At 39.7% G+C, this 21,782-nt stretch overlaps 1 protein-coding gene across 8 annotated transcripts in view; it reads right to left on the bottom strand.

Moving 5' to 3' along the window:
* The window catches only part of GTF2I (general transcription factor IIi), a 95,579-nt gene that overhangs the window by 60,310 nt on the left and 13,487 nt on the right, over positions 1-21,782 (bottom strand). For all 8 annotated transcript variants that reach the window (XM_060285826.1, XM_030871959.2, XM_030871962.2 and 5 more), the window contains 7 exons: positions 16,999-17,102; positions 12,449-12,587; positions 9,146-9,280; positions 7,687-7,870; positions 7,490-7,518; positions 4,168-4,222; positions 3,630-3,673 (listed from right to left, as the gene is read on the bottom strand). In XM_060285826.1, coding sequence (XP_060141809.1) covers positions 3,630-3,673; positions 4,168-4,222; positions 7,490-7,518; positions 7,687-7,870; positions 9,146-9,280; positions 12,449-12,587; positions 16,999-17,097 — 685 coding nt within the window. In that variant the 5' untranslated portion in view covers positions 17,098-17,102. The remainder of the gene's footprint in view (positions 1-3,629; positions 3,674-4,167; positions 4,223-7,489; positions 7,519-7,686; positions 7,871-9,145; positions 9,281-12,448; positions 12,588-16,998; positions 17,103-21,782) is intronic.

Here is a 21,782-nt window from a genome sequence, read left to right as displayed (position 1 = left end):
GCAAAACTTTATCTTTCTTGGACTTGTATCTCCATTTCTTTAACTAAACTGAGCATTTTCTCTTGAATCTTTGGTCATTTATTTCTTGGATTAGCTCTTTGTAAGTCAAGTAAAACAACCCTTTGTCATTTGTCTTGCAAATAGCCATTCCCTGTTTCTTACATGTCCTTTGATACATTTTGGCTGATTCTGCCATACAAAATTTTTAGAATTTTTCCCTAGTCAAATTTTATTGCTTAGAAAGCTTTCAAAGGATTATTAAATTTTTTTTCAATCACTTTTAATCTAAGTTGTTATTATCTTTTTAACACTTTAACACAGACTTTTTAACACTTCTTGAAGTAGAATAGATTATGGATGTTTTGTTTTTAGGAGTTTTCTAGTTGATTCTCTTTAGTGTTCTGTATACATAATCATATCACCTGTAAAAGTTAATGGTACCCTGCATTTTCTAATTACTTACTCTTATTTGTAATGGTTTGGTCATCTGGAACACTGGTAAGAAACATGAGAATGTGCTAGTGTCTTACGAGGAGTGCTTCCTGTGGTTCACTATTAAACACGAGGGGGTGGCGTTTACAATTATACATAATATTCCACCCAATCATGTTAAGAATTTCTGCTGCCTTTCATCATCTACCTAAATGATATATTATTTGTAATTAGTTCAATAACATAGGTGAATTAAGAGATTTTTCTAATAAAATCATCCTCGTGTTCCTAGATGAACTCTAAATCTGAAATTCACTGCATAAGATAATTTCTGAAGTAATCCAAGAGTACAGCAAAAGCCCCACAGTGACAGGCCCTGCAACAGTGAGAATTCAGATGTAACACAACGTAATACCAATTGGCATCCATCCTCTGCAAGAGGTCGAACAGGAGACATCATAGTTTATATGTGCCTTTAGTAAGAAAAAACTGTAAAAATCCATTTTTTCCTTACCAATCACCAAGACTAATTTAAAAATATATCCCTAGTAATAATATGGTGACCTTTAAAAATGATATATTATTTTTAAAAGATGAAGTTGCTTTCATTCTGACTCTTATCATAGAAACAGAGTAACAATAAATTATCACAATGAAATTGTAATCAAGTCAGGAAGACCTGTATGTTTTTAAAATAAGCAAAAATACTCTGCCCTAGAAATGGAACATGGCAAGAAAGCAAACATTAAATGTCCAAGACAATGCTCAGTTCTAAAAGAACCTGAATAGTAAAAATCAATTTACCTCTATGATAAAAGTGGGAAAAAGGGAAGAAGTATTGGAAACAACTGGTAAAGTAAGTATATTCTCATTTTCCATGTTAATAGGCAACAAATTAAACCAAACCTTAAAACTACATGAAGGGCTTCCCTGGTGGCACAGTGGTTAAGAATCAGCCTGCCAATGCAGGGGACACGGGTTCAAGCCCTGGTCTAGGAAGATCCCACATGCCACGAAGCGACTAAGACTGTGCGCCACAACTACTGAGCCTGCGCTCTAGAGCCTACATGCCACAACTACTGAAGCCCGCGTGCCTAGAGCTCCGTGTTCCGCAACAAGAGAAGCCACCGCAATGAGGAGACCATGCACCACAACAAAGAATGGCTCCCGCTTGCCGCGACTACAGAAAGCCCGTGTGCAGCAACGAACACCCAATGCAGCCAAAAATAAATAATTTTTTTAAAAAAACCTACATGAAATACAGTATGGTACTGGCCTAAGAATAGGCATTAGAGTTCAGGGGAATAGAGTTGAACGTGCAGAAGTAAACTTGGTCAATTGATTTTTGACAAACATGCCAATAAGGCAATCCAATGGAGAAAGGGTATCTTTTCAACAAATGATGCTCGGACAACAGGATATTCACATGATAAATGTGATAAATGATAGATAAACTTAGACCCTTACATCACAACATGCACAGAAATTAACTTAAAATGGCTCTTAGACCGAAATATAAGAGTTAAAACTATAAATTCAGGAAGAAAGCGTAAGTATAAAAATCGTTATGACTTTAGGTTGGGCAAAGATTTTCTAGATGTAACACCAAAGGCAAAAGTGACAGAAGAGGGCTTCCCTGGTGGCACAGTGGTTGAGAGTCCGCCTGCCGATGCAGAGGACATGGGTTCGTGTCCCGGTCCGGAAGGATCCCACATGCCGCGGAGCGGCTGGGCCCGTGAGCCATGGCCACTGAGCCTGCGCGTCCGGAGCCTGTGCTCCGCAACGGGAGACGCCACGGTGGTAAGAAGCCCGCGTACCACAAAAAAAAAAAAGTGACAGAAGAAAAACTTGGAAAACTGGATCAAAATTAAAAACTTCTAGGCTTCGAAGGACATCATTAAGAAAAGAAAGGCCACAGGACTTCCCTGGTGGCGCAGTGGTTAAGAATCCGCCTGCCAGTGCAGGGGACACGGGTTCGAGCCCTGGTCCGGGAAGATCCCACATGCCGCGGAGCAACCAAGCCCGTGCGCCACAACTACTGAACCTGCACTCTAGAGCCCGCGAGCCACAACTACGGAGTCTGCTCGCCACAACTACCGAAGCCCACGCGCCTAGAGCCCATGCTCCACAAGAAAAGCCACCACAATGAGAATACCGCGCACCACAATGAAGAGTAGCCCCCGCTCACCGCAACTACAGAAAGCCCGCACACAGCAACAAAGACCCAATGTAGCCAAAAATAAATAAATTTATAAAAAGAAAAGTATATGAAATAGTATGAGCATGACATATAAAAATAATTACTAAGCAATACTTTGTAATGGGAACGGATCTAAATATGGGAAAAGAATCTAAAAAACGGGATTTCCCTGGTGGTCCAGTGGTAAAGAATCTGCCTTCCAATGCAGGGGATGCGGGTTCCATCCCTGGTTGGGCAACTAAGGCCACGTGCAACAACTACCGAGCTCGCGTGAAGCAGACTAGAGCCCACACACAACTAGAGAGAGACAGGAAAAAAAAAAAAACCCCGCACACCACAACTAGAGAGAAGCCCGCACGCCACAATGAAGAGCCTGCACACCTCAACAAAAAAGATCCTGCATGCCACAACTAAGACCCAACACAGCCATTAAAAAAAAAAAAAAAAAAAAACTGAAAAAGAGTGGATATATGTGTATGTTATAACTGATTCACTTTGCTGTACACCTAAAACTAACATTGTAAATCAACTATACGCTAATAAAATTTTTTAAAATAAATAATAAAAATGAAAATAAAGAATTAAATACCAAAAACAGCTTAGAGTTAAAGACAGTTTCCCTGGGGAGTAAAAAAAAAAATGGGAATGCAATGGGAAAAGGCAGAGTCAAGACGATATTATATTGATTATTGTAAAAAGCACTATAGGACTAGATGACATTTATTATTATTATTCCTGTGTAATTGGAAAAAACTATTAATAAATTTTGTCTATAAATGTGTAATTAGCAATGAATTTCTAGCTACCACTTTGTCAAACAAATTACTATCTTGGGGTTTTAGTATAATACAGTAACATTAACGACATCACCTTTGGAATAAATTTGTTCTGTCTACTTCTCACCAAAGCAATAAGTAATGAGTCAAAATACAACCTTCTACATTAAGGAAAAGGCTTCTTACATTTCATAATTGAGTCTAAAAGCACAAGTACATACCAGAATCTTCTGTGGGTTCAGTTTTCACTTTGATGGGGCCACAACTGAAAGGAAAAGAAGCCCTGATGAAGTTCTGCATTGTGAGGGCCACTCACACAGTGCTCACATGTCCTGGAACTCACTGTATAAACTCATTCACCTGACCAAGCTCAATGCAAAACTGACTCACTTTAAAATTTACATATTTATTTCTTGCATAAATAACCTGTCAACTGAATTTAGTACTTTAATTCCAACCAACCATATGGGAGGGAAAAGTATAATAAAACAACAAAGCAAAACCCGTCTTTTTACTATAAGGCCTTCCTACTCACAACGTGGCCCTCAGACCAATCACATCAACTTCACCCAGGAACTATTACCATTCAAAACTAAGTCAAAAAGTACATTTTCACAGGACCTCCAAAGGATTCGACTGCATTATTAAACATTGAGATGTGTGACACAGTGTTTTTTAATATTCTAATACCTCAATAATCTAAACACTAAAACTTGCTGAGGTGTAGAGGTTCATTAGTACTGATGAGATATGCTTTACCTTCCACCTGGAGATAGCATTGACCTTTCAGCATCTGTTACCGTCACTCGAGCACCTATGTACAAAGAAAATTAGATTTAGATTCTTCCAGTACTTGAAGTATGACTAATATTTTCAAAGGTCCTAAATACAGAATGACCTGGGGAAGGGAGTTCACAGCTCTGGGTCATCAGAATGAGTATGGTGGTAGTTTAAGAGTGTCCTTCGTTCTCCCCTATAAGGAAGGTAAATAGGGATGATAATCATCTAACAGCTTTTATCCCCTCAACCCTCCAGAACCCTCCCTTTAATGAGAAAGCTCTTATTCTTATCAGTGAAACAAATACACCAATACACTATTACTGAATAAGACAATACCGATGTATAAATGATGCCAGATTTCTATTAAGAGTAGATCTGGATCAGAAGAACTGGAAAACAGTAACTGCTAACAGATACAGTGTTCTTGAGGTGATGAGACAGGGTGATAGTTGTACGTCTTATAAATTTCCTAAAACCCACTGAATTACACAACATAAAATAGGGAATTTTATGTTTGTGAAAATAAAAGAGGAAAGACTGACCCCCCCCCACCCCGCCCAAATGATGACAAAGATGTAGAACAACTAGAATTCACACACTGCTGGTGGGAGCGTAAACTGGAACAACCACATTGAAAACCAGTTTGTCAGTGTCTTAAAAAGGTAAATATGTAACTAACTACCATATGATCTCACTATTCCCTTTCAGGTATTTACCCAAGAGAAATGAAAATATATATCCACATAAAAACCTGCCCTCAAATATCATAGTGGCTTTCTTTGTAACTGCCAAGAAATGGAAACCCAAATATTCATGGGCAAGTGAATGAGTAAACAAATTGTAGTATATCTATACAGTGAACACTAATCAGCAATAAAAAAAAATAACTACCGATACATGAAACATGGATAAATCGCAAAACAAGAAGCAAAACAAACAAAAAAGAGTACATACTGTAAGGTTCCATTTCTATTAAAAAAAAATCTAGAAAATGCAGACACATCTATGCTGATGACAAGAAGATGAGTGATTGCCTGGGGACGAGGCAGAGAGAAGAAAAGAAGAATTACCAAGGGGTGTGGTGTGAGGAAGCCTGTGGGTGAAGGATGTTTCATTACCCTGATTGCAGTGATGGTTTTCACAGAATATTCATGTGTCAAAACTTAACTGTACACTTTAAATAAGTGTAGTTTACTGTATGTCAATTGTATCTCAATAAGCCTGCTAAAAAATTTTTACACTGGAAAATACAATCCCATTACAATTGCAACTTTTCAATTACTTTGAAAGCTGGTAAGGCAAAAGACCTGAGTCATACAAACCCACCCACTTGGACAACTCATTATTATAAAACACCCTATAGAAATATTCTTTAATTAACCACCAGGCCCCAGTGTTTCAGAACAAGTTTCTAGAATCAAAGACCTCATAAAATACAAATAGCAAACTAAGGATACTTAGTTTACTTAGTATACTTAGAGTACTTCAGGGAAAAAAATACTGATCACAAAAAAGTGAATTTTAATTTAAATATGACAAATAAATCTACGCTTTTTCAATCTTAAAACGGGCATATACAAAAACCAACAGCTAACATCAGAATGGTGAAAGCCTGAATGCCTTCCACCTAGTATCAAGAACAAGGCAATATATGCTATGGCCACTTCTACTCAATACTGCACTGGACATCCTTGCCAGAGCAACAAAATTGAAAAATAAAAAGCATTCAGATTGCAAAGTGAACTATCTTGATTTACATACAACATGACTCACTGTGTAGAAAGTCCAGAAATAAACAGGGTCAACTAAGTTGCCAAAGCAATTCCATATACTACAGGGACTATATACTTAAAATGTGTGAATTTTATGGCATGTCAACTATACCTCAACAAAGCTTCTAAAATATTAATCTTTTCAGGCTTCCCTGGTGGCGCAGTGGTTAAGAATCCGCCTGCCAATGCAGGGGACATGGGTTCGAGCCCTGGTCCGGGAAGATCCCACATGCCACAGAGCAACTGAGCCCGTGCGCCACAACTACTGAGCCTGTGCTCTAGAGCCCGCGAGCCACAACTACTGAAGCCCGTGTGCCATAACTACTGAAGCCTGCGCGCCTAGAGCCTGTGCTCTGCAACAAGAGAAGCCACCACAATGAGAAGCCTGCACACCGCAACAAAGAGTAGCCCTCGCTCACTGCAACTAGAGAAAGCCCACGTGCAGCAGCGAAGACCCAATGCAGCCAAAAATTAAATAAATTTATTAAAAATATATATATATATATAAATCTTTCCATCATGGTGAAAATAACAAAGGTTACTTATCAGAAAACAATATACACTTGGGTGTTTATATATTATTTTGCCCTTTCATGTTTACGTTGCTTAAGGGGTTGCCAATGACAACGGTTATTTCCTTTTAAAAGTCTCAAATAACCCTGGCTCCAAAGGGTACTAGTCTTCTAAATATCCCTTTTCCCTTCAAATGGAATGTCCGGCCTTCCCAGAAGGAAGTCCTATTGAAATTCTCTTCTTTCTTCAAGGACCCATCTTAAGTGCACTCTTCTCCATAAACATCTTCCTGGGCTTCCTCCAACGAACTTCCACTAACCATTCCTACAATGTGTACGCTGTGCTCTCCTTGTGGTGACTTTACAGGTTTTTATCTCCACCACTAGACTACCAGCACTAAAAAGCTTTAATGCTTATACACGGTTTTGTATCCCCTCTTCACCCAATCTTATCCCCAATATTTCCGTGCCCGCTCAGTGAACACTATGTAAATTAAATCACTCATAATTCTGGGAAATGAGGGCAGATCCAGGATATGACCTTACACATTGCAAACATAAAACCTTGAATACATCATAAAGCAAGCAGCTGAGTTGAAAACAAAAAACAAGTCTCTGGTTTTTCAGCTCAATGACTTTTCACTGGTTTTATATAAACACCATAACACTCCACTCCAAAACGCCTTACAACATATTCTCAAAGAAAATAAAGGAGGGTTTCCCTGGTGGCGCAGTGGTTGAGAGTCCGCCTGCCGATGCAGGGGACACGGGTTCGTGCCCCGGTCCGGGAAGATCCCACATGCCGCGGAGCGGCTGGGCCCGTGAGCCATGGCCGCTGAGCCTGCGCGTCCGGAGCCTGTGCTCCGCAACGGGAGAGGCCACAACAGTGAGAGGCCCGCGTACCGCAAAAAAAAAAAAAAAAAAGAAAAGAAAGGAGAAATCATTAAAATGTATTAAATTTGACACAACAGGTTTAGGAATCCATCCTGTTATCATGTAAGCAAAACAATCACTTACCTAGGAGCTTCTTTGGCTCTAGGAAAGGTCTGCATTAAAACAAAACAAAAAACTATATGTAAATATACAAAATTATCATAAAGCATAAATTTAAATGGCTTCTACAGTAAAGAAGAATTTTTAAAACATATTAACATAACTTAAATATTCAACTTTATAGGAATAAACTGTTGAGGGCAAGGGAAAAAGTACTTCACCTCTTAATGATAAATGAAATCCCTGCTTTGTTCTCCAAAATCCACTTCAGGGTTGCAAGATCATAGTTTTCAGGATGTTTAAAGGATACTCCTTCTGGAAGCCCCTGCACCACCACAGCTGACTGATCTCGTAGCATCTTTTCATATGGAACAGGTACCACTGTCGATTTGCCTAAAGCTTTCCCTGAGGTTAAGAGACAGGGATGAGGTAAAAAAAAAAAAAGGATAATCATTAAATGGTTAAGATTTGAAAAAACTAAACCAACATTAGTTATCATGGCTTAATAGATGGCATTCGTGGGTTTTGTTTTTGGTTTTTTGGGGTTTTTTGGCCACGTGGCTTACAAGATCTCAGTTCCCCAACCAGGGATTGAACCCAGGCCACGACGGTGAAAGCCCGAAGTCCTAACCACTAGGCCACCAGGGAATTCCCCGGCATTCATATTTTTGTAATATCTGATTTCAAAACTACATTCAAATACTATAGGGCCCTATTCCCATGTTAGCAGAAGTCTAAACCTGAAATGAATTCAAAAGGCCAAAATGAAAATGATATAAAACACTTACATAAAATCCATGCAAAAGGAAAGGAACAACGGCCCCACCCTGGTATAACACAATCTTTTCATATGCAATTCAGCCTCAGAACATGCAACCCTGACAAACCCAAGTGTTACCATAACACACCAGGCAGTTTTTGGCTAATATTCTCATTGAAAACTTATTAGATAAACACATGCTACATTCACAAATGAATATATCCTGTCAGCTGTCTGTATCAGTGAGCCCACACATGCTAGAAACTCCATTCCCCAGAGTTGAGTTTTACCTACAATCTCACAGTGCAACCTATATCCTCCCCCTCTTTCCCTTATTCTTAAAAAGAGCTGTTTACTGCATAATTAGACTAACAAAAGGTAGTTTTTCCCAGGGATTTGGTAAGACCAGCACGCATGTCAAACATAAACCACCGTCTTTAGGTGACTGTGATGTGTCCTGTAGTTTCTCTGGTGGGGATGCTGACAGTGGGGAAGCTATGCATGTGCCGGGCAGGGTCATGTGGGAAATCTCTGTACCCTCCTCTTAATTTTGCTATGAACCTTAAAACTGCTCTTTAATTAAAAACAAAACAAAACAAAAAAAAAAAGAAAAGAAAAAAGAAAAAAAAGAAAAAAAGAAAAACAAAAAACAAAAAACAAAAAAACCTCTAACAGCTACATTTATTTCTGGGCTCCCACAAACTGGAACTAGAAAGTAAGGTCATTTCCATGAAATCTACTTTATCCAAAAAAAAAAAAAAGGAAGAAAGGTCATTTGTAATGTTAACCCAATATTTGGGAATTAACCCATTCATTTGTAAAAGTATGTTACGTGAATGTTAAGTCAATTATGTGATCTGCCCTTTAGAAAAGTCAACTGTATAACATATCTTTTAGAAAATTCAAGTGTATAACCCTACCATAGCAAAAGCAGAAATAGTCCTCAACTGTTTTTCTGAGTGTTTCAATCTCTACAGCATCGACATTCATCCGATTCGCCTGGGTTGTTGATTTCATTTTATGCATCTCTGCAGCCTTTTCTTCTTCTTCAACACCTGTAAAATATTAATGATATATAAGGTCCATATCCATTATCTCAATATTTGATTTTTTACTAAGAATATTTTTTCCTAATACTAACATTTATGATTTGACAGAAAGGAAAGGGAGGAGGAAGAACTTTAAAAATAAACACCAAGGGCTTCCCTGGTGGCGCAGTGGTTGAGAGTCCGCCTGCCGATGCAGGGGACACGGGTTCAAGCCCCGGTCCGGGAAGATCCCACATGCCACGGAGCGGCTAGGCTCGTGAGCCATGGCCGCTGAGCCAGCACGTCCGGAGCCTGTGCTCCGCAATGGGAGAGGCCACAACAGTGAGAGGCCCGCATACCGCAAAATAAATAAATAAATAAATAAAATAAACACCTAGGGGCTTCCCTGGTGGCGCAGTGGGTGGGAGCTCACCTGCCAATGCAGGGGAAACGCGTTCGATCCCTGGTCTGAGAAGATCCCACGTACCACGGAGCAACTAAGCCCATGCGCCACAACTACTGAGCCTGCACTCTGGAGCCCACCTGCAAGCAACTGCTGAGGCCCGCACACCTTGAGCCTGTGCTCCGAAGCGGGAGAGGCCACTGCAATGAGAAGCCCATGCACCACAACGAAGAGTAGCCCCCACTCGCCGCAACTAGAAAAAGCCCGCACACAGCAACGAAGACCCAACGCAGCCAAAACAAAAATAAATAAAATTTAAAAAAAATTAAAATATAAAACATAAATAAACACCTAAAAGACATAAATGACTTGAATGGAAATAATAAGAAACGGTGATTATCTCTGAAATAAGGGTAGCTATAACCATTCTACAAAGTAAAAATTAGGTAACAGTAGTTTTAAAATAGAAAGATACCTTAAGACTAACTACAAACTTAAATATGGGAAGATTATCACCACAAAAAACATTCTTGTTGCAAAGTTTAACACAATAGCCACTAAACACCTGTGGTTACTGAGCACTTGAAATGTGACCAGTCCGAATTAAGATGTGTTGTAAGTTTACAATATACACTAGATTTTGAAGACTCAGTACAAAAAATAGTGTGCAAAATACCCCACTGATAATTTTTTATATTGATTACATGTTGAATGATGTTTTAGACACCAGTTTAAAATACAACGACTAAAATGAATTATTTGTTTCTCCTTACTTTTTATTAGAAAATTTTAAATTACCTAAGTGATTTACATTACATTATTTCTATTGGACAGTGCTTTTCAAAACTCTGAAAGAGAGCTTAGAATTTTCTTCCAAGAATTTCTAAAACTGACTCATAGGGACTTCCCTGGTGGTACAGTAGTTAAGAATCCGCCTGCCAATGCAGGGGACACGGGTTTGAGCCCTGGTCCGGGAAGATCCCACATGCCACAGAGCAACTAAGCCCGTGTGCCACAACTACAGAGCCTGCGCTCTAGAGCCCGCGAGCCACAACTACTGAGCCCACGTGCCACAACTACTGAAGCCCACGCGCCTAGAGCCCAGGCTCCACAACAAGAGAAGCCACTGCAACGAGAAGCCCACGCACTGCAATGAAGAGTAGCCCCCCTGCTCACCACAACTAGAGAAAGCCTGCGTGCAGCAACGAAGACCCAATGCAGCCAAAAATAAATAAATAAATTTAAAAAAAAAACAACTGACTTATACACCTATTGATTTAGTTGCAGGAGACAACTACTGATCCTTGTCTGCAGAATAATTTATAGAAACAAATATTAGGAACTTAAGAATTATATCCAAAGATTATTCTCTGTGGCATCAAATTATTGGTAACAAAAAAAAGAATGAATACTAATAGGCAGGGACTACAATTTGCAACTGAGGACAATTCCCCTAATGCTTAGTTCTAACCACTGAAGAACCACATTAGCAAGACAGTATAGGGAACTGAAATGTAAACACAGCTGCCAGTTGGATTACAGTATTCATAGGACAGATGGCAACTGATATACACATAATCAAAGCAACATTATTAATATAAATTTAAATACATAAACATAATCAAAGTCTTAAAAATTCTCAAAATGATAAGAAATAATGGAAAAAATTTAAACAGATTGCTACCATAAAGCTTAAAAGATTATAGCGGGGGGGGGGTGGGGAGGCGGGGAGGAGGGATGTTTCACAGTGGAGGGAATATGTTTTTTAAAAATACAATTGAAGGGCTTCCCTGGTGGTGCAGTGGTTGGGAGTCCGCCTGCTGATGCAGGGGACACTGGTTCGTGCCCTGGTCTGGGAAGATCCCACATGCCGCGGAGCGGCTGCGCCCTTGAGCCATGGCCGCTGAGTCTGCACATCTGGAGCCTGTGCTCCGCAACGGGAGAGGCCACAACAGTGAGAGGCCCACGTACCGCAAAAAAAAAAAATTGAAAAAAATACAATTGAGAATTGAAATTAATGAATTAAGTAAACTAGTTTTATTCACCCATTATCTGCTTGTTGTATTATGAATTGGATCTAACTGGATAATGGAAATTTAAGTTTGGATCTTAAAGACATACATATTATATGCTGATAGACATGTTTAAGAAAATGCTGTATCACTGAGTTAACATAAAACCTATGGAGAGTGTTAGGTTAAACACAGATACGAAAACTGTCACACTGCGAGAAGTCCTAGGTATTAACACCCTACAGTAAATTTCTCTACTGCATTTGTTCTGGTATCAAATAAGTACACTACTTGGATGAACTCCTGATGGAGGATCACAAAACTGACTGAGGACAGAGGATAAGATGATTCCACTGAGGGAGTCAAGAAGACCTGTTTAACTTTGCTTCATGCTTACTCAAATTTAATGCACAGACAAAAACTTTTTTTTTCCCCAACCCACCAAACATCTATCAGGGAAAGACCTGCTTATCTGAATAAGAAATTTTAATAAGTTTGACATTTCTCTACCTTCTAACATGTTTCACTAATCCAGAGTAATGTCAAGCTAAGAGCACAGAACAATAAACATTTACCATTTTTCTTAAGCTCTTCAGTATTTCCCCTAATATGTTACCATGTCAGTGATTCACTTTGAGCATTCTGAAATGTCTCCATGGACTTCAGAAAGTCTTTTTGGGTATAAATCTCATTCAGCTTTAGAAGAAAATACGATGTGCTATCTATAAATATTTAGGTTTAATATTTATGAAATACCAAAGATAAAAATACAATACTTACAGTATTTTACGAAATCTTTCTGAAAATCCTTTCTGGTGTTGACAAAAGCGCGTCCTCTCTCTGTTCCAACAACAAATACGTCTGTTTCATACACTGCGATGCAGGCCACTTCCGCCTTGGACTTGGCCAGTTCTTTACACTGAAACACACAAATAGGAAATCTTATGTTATGTACAGATGTTTAAAAGCACTGTTTCTGCTGGATGAATAAAAAATCTTATCACTTGACCTGCATTAATACCTAATGTGGACGAGGTGAAGTTCCTAGTTTTGACCTTAAGTTATCATATACACAACAGAGTCCCCATTTTTTTTAAGGGACCTCTCTTTTCTAACAGATAGTTTACAACCCTGATTTTATTTTATTTTTTGATATTTATTATTTATTTATTTTGGCTGCACCGGGTCTTAGTTGCGGCATGCATGATCTTCGTTGCAGCATCTGGGATCCTTTAGTTGCGGCATGAGGGCTTTTAGTTGTGGTATGTGGGGCTTCTTAGTTGTGGCATGCGTGCTGGATCTAGTTCCCCAACCAGGGATCGAACCCAGGCCACCTGCATTGGGAGCATGGAGTCTTACCCACTGGACGACCAGGGAAGTCCCAACAACCCTGATTTTAAACAGAAGAAATCACACAATTTATAAGAAAAAAGGCAGAAATCCTTTGTAATCTGTTATAGGTCAAATACCTAAGAAACAGACTCAGAGTTGCACACAGGCTTATGGCAAGCACTCCCAATAACAACAGCTGTGCGCTGTGAGGGGGCAGGATTCTGCAAAGGGGGAATCAACAGCTGCCACAGATGCACCGCAGAAATTCTGGAGCTGGGACAGGCCTCCCCAAGGAAAGGGAAAGACCCTGGGCAAGGGAGCCTCTGACACTCATAGAAACTGGGGGATTAGTGCCATCAGTCCTGAATGGGGGAGGTGGGGTCTGGAAGACACACTACAACTTCCATCACATAATCCCACCCCCAGAAGTATCTCCATATGTGTACACCAGGAATTCCATTTAGATGAGTTTACTTTTACTGAGTATATTCCTATGAGATTAAATATTCTTTAAACTCTTAATAGAGTATATACCATTCCATTTTATGGATAAACAATAATTCATTTAGTGCAAACCTTACTGAAAATGTTGCTGATTCTAATTATCACTCCTAAGAATAACAATGAAATACTAATCTGGGAACAACGTGTATCTTGAGTGACTTTCTCAGAACAGAGTCAGAGACATGAAACAACATAGCCAAAAAACTCTGACTCTGAAAGTAAATACTTTTAGGGTTCTCAAAACCTTCTAAAAATTGCTTTCTAAGAAGTTTCTATCAGTTGATACTCCCATCTGCACTTCTAGAAGAGCTAACTCACAATATCCTAGCAAATGTTATTGTGCAACTTTCCCAGAACCATTTAAAAAGGATACTTTAGGACTTCCCTGGTGGCGCAGTAGTTAAGAATCCACCCGCAAGCCGCGGAGCAACTAAGCCCGTGCGCCACAACTACTGAGCCTGTACTCTAGAGCCCGCGAGCCACAACTACTGAGCCCGCGTGCCACAATTACTGAAACCCACGTGCCTAGAGCCCATGCTCTGCAACAAGAGAAGCCACTGCAATGAGAAGCCCACGCACTGCAACGAAGAGTAGCCCCTGCTCGCCACGACTAGAGAAAGCCTGTGTGCAGCAACAAAGACCCAACACAGCCATAAATAAAAATAAATAAAATAAATTAGTGTTGTACCTTGGACAGTTTTTTGTAAATTAGGCTAACTTTAGCTTATTTTTCTACTATGTTAAGTGTTTCTCTATTAATGCATAACAGTGCCTCACTGATTTTAGGCATAGAAAAGCTGTTTATGGAATACATAATTAAATACATAATTATACATATTTTCTTCTGGTCTTTTAGTTTATCTTAATATGACAATTTTAAAAAATGTTTACTCATCTAGAGTTTAACTTGCACAATAAAGACTATTCCCCCCCAAAGAACCTATGTTCTCAGCATCATTTGTTGAAAACTACAGCTTCCTCCATTTGTTTTTTGTTTTTTTAATTTATTTAATTTATTTATTTTTGGCTGCGTTGGGTCTTGGTTGCTGTGCGCGGGCTTTCTCTAGCTGCGGTGGGCGGGAGCTACTGTTCATTGCGGTGCGTGGGCTCCTCATTGCGGTGGCTTCTCTTGTTGCAGAGCACGGGCTCTAGGCACGCGGGCCTCAGTAGTTGTGGCTCGTGGGCTCTAGAGCGCAGGCTCAGTAGTTGTGGCTCACGGGCTCTAGAGCGCAGGCTTAGTGGTTGTGGCGCACGGGCTTAGTCGCTCCGCGGCATGTAGGATCTTCCCGGACCAGGGCTCGAACCCGTGTCCCCTGCATTGGAAGGCAGATTCTTAACCACTGTGCCACCCAGGGAAGCCCCCTCCATTTGTTTTTGATTTGTACAATTACCACCCTCTAATTTCTTTTTTTTTTTTTTTTTTTTTTTTTGTGGTACACGTAAAGAGGCCTGTTGTGGCCTCTCCCGTTGCAGAGCACAGGCTCTGGACGCGCAGGCTCAGCGGCATGGCTCACGGGCCCAGCCGCTCTGCGGCATGTGGGATCTTCCCGGACCGGGGCACAAACCCGTGTCCCCTGCATCGGCAGGTGGACTCTCAACCACTGCGCCACCAGGGAAGCCCCTAATTTCTTAAATGGAAATTACTTGAATAATATCGCTTAAAAACAGTATCTCAAATAAATAATTTTATACCTACTGTCACGATCAGAAATCTTTTGAACTGTAATAAAGCCACAGTAGAAAACTTGTGACCGAGGTGAGCCAACAATCGTTCCCAGCACGGCAAACAATGCTGTACTGTAATTTTGTTACATGACGTTTCTATGATATGTTATACGGTACATACCTTTGAGATGTACCATGGCTGCTCACTTGTAAGGAACTATTATTTACTTACCTTGTGATAAATGACGGTGCATTCTTGCTGCACTATCCACACTCTTAGTTGGACAACCCTGTCTCCAAAGGCAGTATTTACGAAACAGTAAAGCAAGATTCATGTACTGTCTAAGGATTAGATCAAAGAAATCTATGGGCCAAAGGAAGAAGGATGAAGCTGACCTATACACCTATAAATTATACTTCACAGTATACAACTGGGAACAGGAGGAGAGATCCTCTTACTTCTGCCAAAGATGAGAAAACTATAAAGACATTCTAAGGAAGGGAATGGGTCCTATGTGACCCTATTTCATTCTACATAGAGAGTAGTATTAAAGAAAATTATTTAATATCAACAGAATAGGATTTAATCTCTGAATTATTTAACGTTACAGCCACAAATTTTGGCTAACTTTATGACCAAAAGCAAGAAATAAGTGACAGTCAGAAAGTTATAGTAGGAAAAAAAAAACAAAAAAGTAATAGTAGGGACTTCCCTGGTCGTCCAGTGGTTAAGACTCCATGCTCCCAATGCAGGGGGCCTGGGTTCGATCCCTGGTCGGGGAACTAGATCCCACATGCCGCAACTAAGAGCCCACATGATGAAACTAAGACTTGGTGCAGCCAAATAAACAAATACTTAAAAAAAAAAAAAGTAATAGTATATATAGCCACTAACCATTCTAAAATTTCTTTCTTTAAGGAGATAATTTTTTTAATTCTTATACAGCAGAAAGAAGAAAAAAATGCCCTAACAGAAAAACAAAAAGGATTCCACGAACTATGTCATATTGAGAACTGTGAGGTTAGATGCTATATAATACTAGTCAATGCTTAAGACAGGAAATACACAGCATCCTCCGTAGAATGTATAATTAGAATATATAATAGAATATATTATTTCTATTAGAATATATAATTCTATATATTAGAATATATAATTTCATTGTGTCAGAAAATACTTAAGTCTGATGTTTCTTAAAGCTATGAGTTCAAATACATATTCAGAAAAACATGATAAGCCAACTGAATTACTACCATGATAGTAATATAAAAGTACAGCAAAAGAATACTACTTAATATTTTGCAATTATGTGTATAAGTTTTTTTAAAAATAAAGAGTTAACACACTACATATTGGGTAGAAGGTCACAGAATTCAGACAATTGTGAAGCACAGCACAATAAAATAAAGAATAGATGTAAAATAGTGAATGTGCTCTTATGGCCCAAAATTGTGGTAATGTTCTTTACAGAAATACAATAAGACACCAGCACCACACTATAACATACAAACTCATTCTGAGTAACTTCAAATATTACACTTAAATTCAAAGTTAATGCTTACAAAACAAGGGATTGCCTAAGATACTGGGAGGTAAAAAATTGAAATTAAATGTAAAAAATTACACATTCGGATAAGTTAAGAACATTCTGAAACATGCAATAAAATTTGAAAGGCTTAAATCCATAACTATTACTCAAGCAAAAACAGTATGTATTTATTAAAAATAATAGACACAGTGTGTGTTTTCCAAAAACAAATCAATCTCATTCACAAGCCCAATCTTATCCAACTACGCAAAACTTTATAGAACTGCAAAGCCATCTCACCATGGACTCAAGAGCAGACATAAGGAATGTCACCACCATCCTGCTCTCCGAGGACTCCTCATCTTCGACGGGCAGGGTAGACATTGCTACTTGGGCCATGATCCCTAGGAAAGAGAAGTATTAGGAAAGTGAGTGGTAGAAATTCAGTGTCTTGCTCAACATATGTTTAGAGCTGTGAGGGTCCTCCATCAATTGCCTAATTTACAGTTTTCTTGCTTAAGAGAAAAAATAAGACTTAAAAACCAAGTAATCTATCAATATTTGCCCCAAACTCCTGTTATCCTATAAGATAGAGAATCTAACCCCCAACTTTCCATCTAGTTTTAGTTCCATAAAACTAGGTCAGCATCACCTCCCAAAATAAATTTAGGTGTCACCCAGAACCAGTTTAAAAATTTCCCAATGAGGAAGAGGTGATGCACTTCACAATCCAGTGATAGTTTATCACAGTTCCACATAGGAAATAGACACAACCTCCCCTTTCTCCCATGCGCACACTGATTACTCAAGAGTGGGTTAAGTAGACTGAGGTTGGGTGAAGAGAATTCCTCCTTTCTTATTAAGAAGTAAATAGGCTACAGGACAAATAAGAGCTAAGATTCCTTTATAATACATTCTCTTTGGAAAACACTGTCTGATACTTTTGCATCAGCAAAGAGGCTCAGCTGAATTTCAAGCACTATAAAAATACAAACACATAGACCATTCAATAGTAAGTGCTGGCAAGGATGTGGAGAAATGAGAACCCCTGTGCACTGCTCTTAGGAGTGTAAAATGGTACATCCACTGTGGAAAACAGTTTGGTAGCTCTCTAAAAAATTAAACAGATTTACCATGATGCAGCAATTCTACTTCCGGGTATATACTCAAGAGAACTGAAAGCAGGGACTTGAACAGATATTTGAACACTCAAGTTCACAGTAGCATTATTCATAACAGCCAAAAGGTAGAAACCAAAGTGTCCACTGTCAGATGAATAAACAAAATATATTATCCATACAATGGAATGTAATTCAGCCTTAAAAAGGAATGAAGTTCTGATACATACTACAATATAGATGAACCTTAAAAATATTATTCTAAATGAGATAATCCAGACACAAATGGATAAATGCTGTGTAATCCACTCACATGAGATTACCTATAATAATCAAATTCATAGAGACAGAAAGTAGAATGATGGTTGCCAGGGTCTAGAAGGAGGGAGCAATGACAATTTATTATTTAACGTATACAGAGTTTTAGTTTGGGATGACAAAAAAGTTCCGGAGATAGATAGTGATGATGGTCACACAACAACGTGAATGTCAAAAAGAGACATGCACCACAATGTTCACTGCAGCACAATTTATGGTGGCCAGGACATGGAAACAACCTAAACGTCCACTGACAGATGAATGGATAAAGAAGATGCGGCATATATATATACAATGGAATATTACTCAGATATAAAAAGAAACGAAATTGAGTTACTTGTAGTGAGGTGGATGGACCTAGAGTCTGTCATACAGAGTGAAGTCAGAAAGAGAAAAACAAATACCGTATGCTAACGCATATATATGGAGTCTTAAAAAAAATGGTACTGATGAACCTAGTGGCAGGGCAGGAATAAAGACACAGACATACAGAATGGACTTGAGGACAAGGGGTGGGGGGGAAGCTGGGGTGAAGTGAGAGTAGCATTGATGTATATACACTACCAAATGTAAAAGAGCTAGCTAGTGGGAAGCAGCAGCATAGCACAGGGAGATCTGCTCGGTGCTTTTCGATGACCTAGAGGGGTGGGACAGGGAGTGTGGGAGGGAGGCTCAAGAGGGAGGGGATATGGGGATATATGTATGCATATGGCTGATCCACTTTGCTGTACAACAGAAACTAAGACTGCATTGTGAAGCAATTATACTCCAATAAAGATGTATAAAATTTTTTTTTAATAGAATAAAAAAAACCCACAATGTGAATGCACTCAATGCCAGGGGGACTGTACATTTTTAAATAGTTAAAATGGTAAATTTTATGTTATATATATTTCATCAAAATTTAAAAATTAAAAGGCAAAAATACATCCCATAAAGACATTCTAAGAAGCTAAAACCTAAAGCAAATTTGTTTGTTTGTTTGTTTGCGGTACGCGGGCCCCTCACTGTTGTGGCCTTTCCCGTTGCGGAGCACAGGCTCCAGACGCGCAGGCCCAGCGGCCATGGCCCACGGGCCCAGCCGCTCCACGGCACGTGGGATCCTCCCAGACCGGGGCAAGAACCCGCGTCCCCTGCATCGGCAGGCAGACTCTCAACCACTGCGCCAACAGGGAAGCCCCTAAAGCAAATTTTTAAAAATTCTAATACTAAAAGAACTGCCTTTCTATAAATAGCATGCAAATTAGATGCCTATTAAAAAGTACCCCTTTTCAATTTGGTTAATTCTAGGTTTTAGCAAGAGACCAAATAATCAAATGAAACTAATATGAAAGGATGACTAAAAAATTAATGACTGGAAGCATAAACAGAAATTCTAAAAATAAATCTGTGTATATAAGTTAATTTACTAAAGACATCTGGGTGTTCCTTAACTGAAGGCCCAATATTAGAGAACATGCTGAGCTGTTAGCATGAAAAATCGTTTTGGCTAAAAATGTATGTAAATCTTTTCCCTATTATTATTTTTTTTTTTTTGCGGTACGTGGGCCTTTCACTGGTGTGGCCTCTCCCGTTGCGGAGCACAAGCTCCAGACATGCAGGCCCAGCGGCCATGGCCCACGGGCCCAGCCGCGCCACGGCACATGGGATCCTCCCGGACCGGGGCAAGAACCCGCATCCCCCGCATCGGCAGGTGGACTCCCAACCACTGCACCACCAGGGAAGCCCCCTTTTCCCTATTATTAAAGATCATCAGGGAAAGGAGGAGGGGCAAGATACGGATAAGGGATTATAAGGTACCAACTACTATATTAAATAAGCTACAAGGATATATTGTACAGCACAGGAGAATATTGTCAATATTTTATAATAACTTTAAATGGAGTACAAGCTATAAAAATACTGAATCACTATGTTGTACACCTGAAATTAATATAGTATTGTAAATCAACTAAATTTCAATTTAAAAAAAAAGAAGATGATTTCCCTATTATTAAAAACTGTGGGGCTTCCCTGGTGGCACAGTGGTTGAGAATCTGCCTACCAATGCAGGGGACACGGGTTCGAGCCCTGGTCTGGTAAGATCCCACACGCCGCAGAACAACTGGGCCCGTGAGCCACAACTACTGAGCCTGCGCGTCTGGAGCCTGTGCTCCGCAACAAGAGAAGCCGCGATAGTGAGAGGCCGGCGCACCGAGATGAAGAGTGTTCCCCGCTTCCCACAACTAGAGAAAGCCCTCGCGCAGAAACGAAGACCCGACACAGCCATAAATAAATAAATAGATAGATAGATAGATAGATAAATAAATAAATGAAACTGTGATCTAGCTCCACCATGTGTTAGCATGTGAATTAACTGCTAGGCTAGATTTGGGCATCAAAAACTAATGAAGTGGGCTTCCCTGGTGGTGCAGTGGTTGAGAGTCCGCCTGCCAATACAGTGGACACGGGTTCATGCCCCGGTCCGGGAAGATCTCACATGCCGCAGAGCTTGCCCGTTCGAAGCCTGTGCTCTGCAACGGGAGAGGCCACAACAGTGAGAGGCCCGTGTACCGCAAAAAACTAATGAAGTATACATACTTAGGAAATAAAATTTTATAATAAAAAAAATTGACACATCCCCGTATCTGTTAACAAAAAGAATTTTGTTTCCCAAAACAGAAAAGGCAGTATCAAGCAAGAGAATGGTTAGATGATAGAAATTATTTTCCGTAACAGCCTAGGTCCTATTCTTTTCTCTTGGATAAATAAGTTTTAAGTAAACTTATAGTAAAATGTGGCTCAGTCAAAATGGACAAGGCGTATTATTTTTCCATAATAACCTTCACTTCCACAACTACTGAGCTCGCGGGCCTCGACTAGAGCCCGCGTGCCACAACAGAGAGCCCACATGCGCCTCAATGAAAGATCCCACCTGCCTCAATGAAAATCCTACGTGCCACAACTGAGACCCAATGCAGCGATAGATAGATAGGCAGGTAGGTAGAAAGAAAGAAAAAAAAGAAAGAAAGAAAAGAAGGAAAAGAAAGAAAAGAAAAGAAAAGAGAAGAGAAAAGAAAAGAAAGATAGATCATGGGGAACTCCCTGGCAGTCCAGTGGTTAGGACTCCACGCTTTCACTGCCCAGGGTCCGGGTTCAATCCCTGGTTGGGGAACTAAGATCCCGCACGCCACGCGGCACAGCCAAAAAAATAAAATAAAAAAAAATAAAAATAAAGTGACCATGAAACAAAAATGTAAAGTACCTAAAATGGGACAGTTAGTTCTTTAGAACAAAAAGGAAAATGACCAAAATGATCATGTCCTTCATAAAACAGTAAATATAAAAATGGTAGATCCCTTTTAATCTTTTTAAACACAGAGAAGGAAGAAAAACTGAACTGAGACAATTCAGAAGGTGAACCCAGGGACTTCCCTGGCGGTCCAGTGGGTAAGACTCCGCACTCCCAATGCAGGGAGACCGGGTTTGATCCCTGTTTGGGGAACTAGATCCCACATGCATGCCTCAACTAAGAGTCTGCATGCCGCAACTAAGAGTCCGCATGCCACAGTTAAAAAAAAAAAAGACCCCACGTGCTGCAACAAAGATCCTGCGTGCCCCAACAAAGATCCTGTGTGCCGCAACTAAGATCTACTGCAGCCAAAACAA

Source organism: Globicephala melas, chromosome 15 (genome assembly GCF_963455315.2).
Source record: "Globicephala melas chromosome 15, mGloMel1.2, whole genome shotgun sequence".
NCBI classification, from domain to species: Eukaryota; Metazoa; Chordata; class Mammalia; order Artiodactyla; family Delphinidae; genus Globicephala; species Globicephala melas.
The sequence above is the reverse complement of the archived record's forward strand: the minus strand, read 5'-3'. Positions and strand labels throughout refer to the sequence as shown.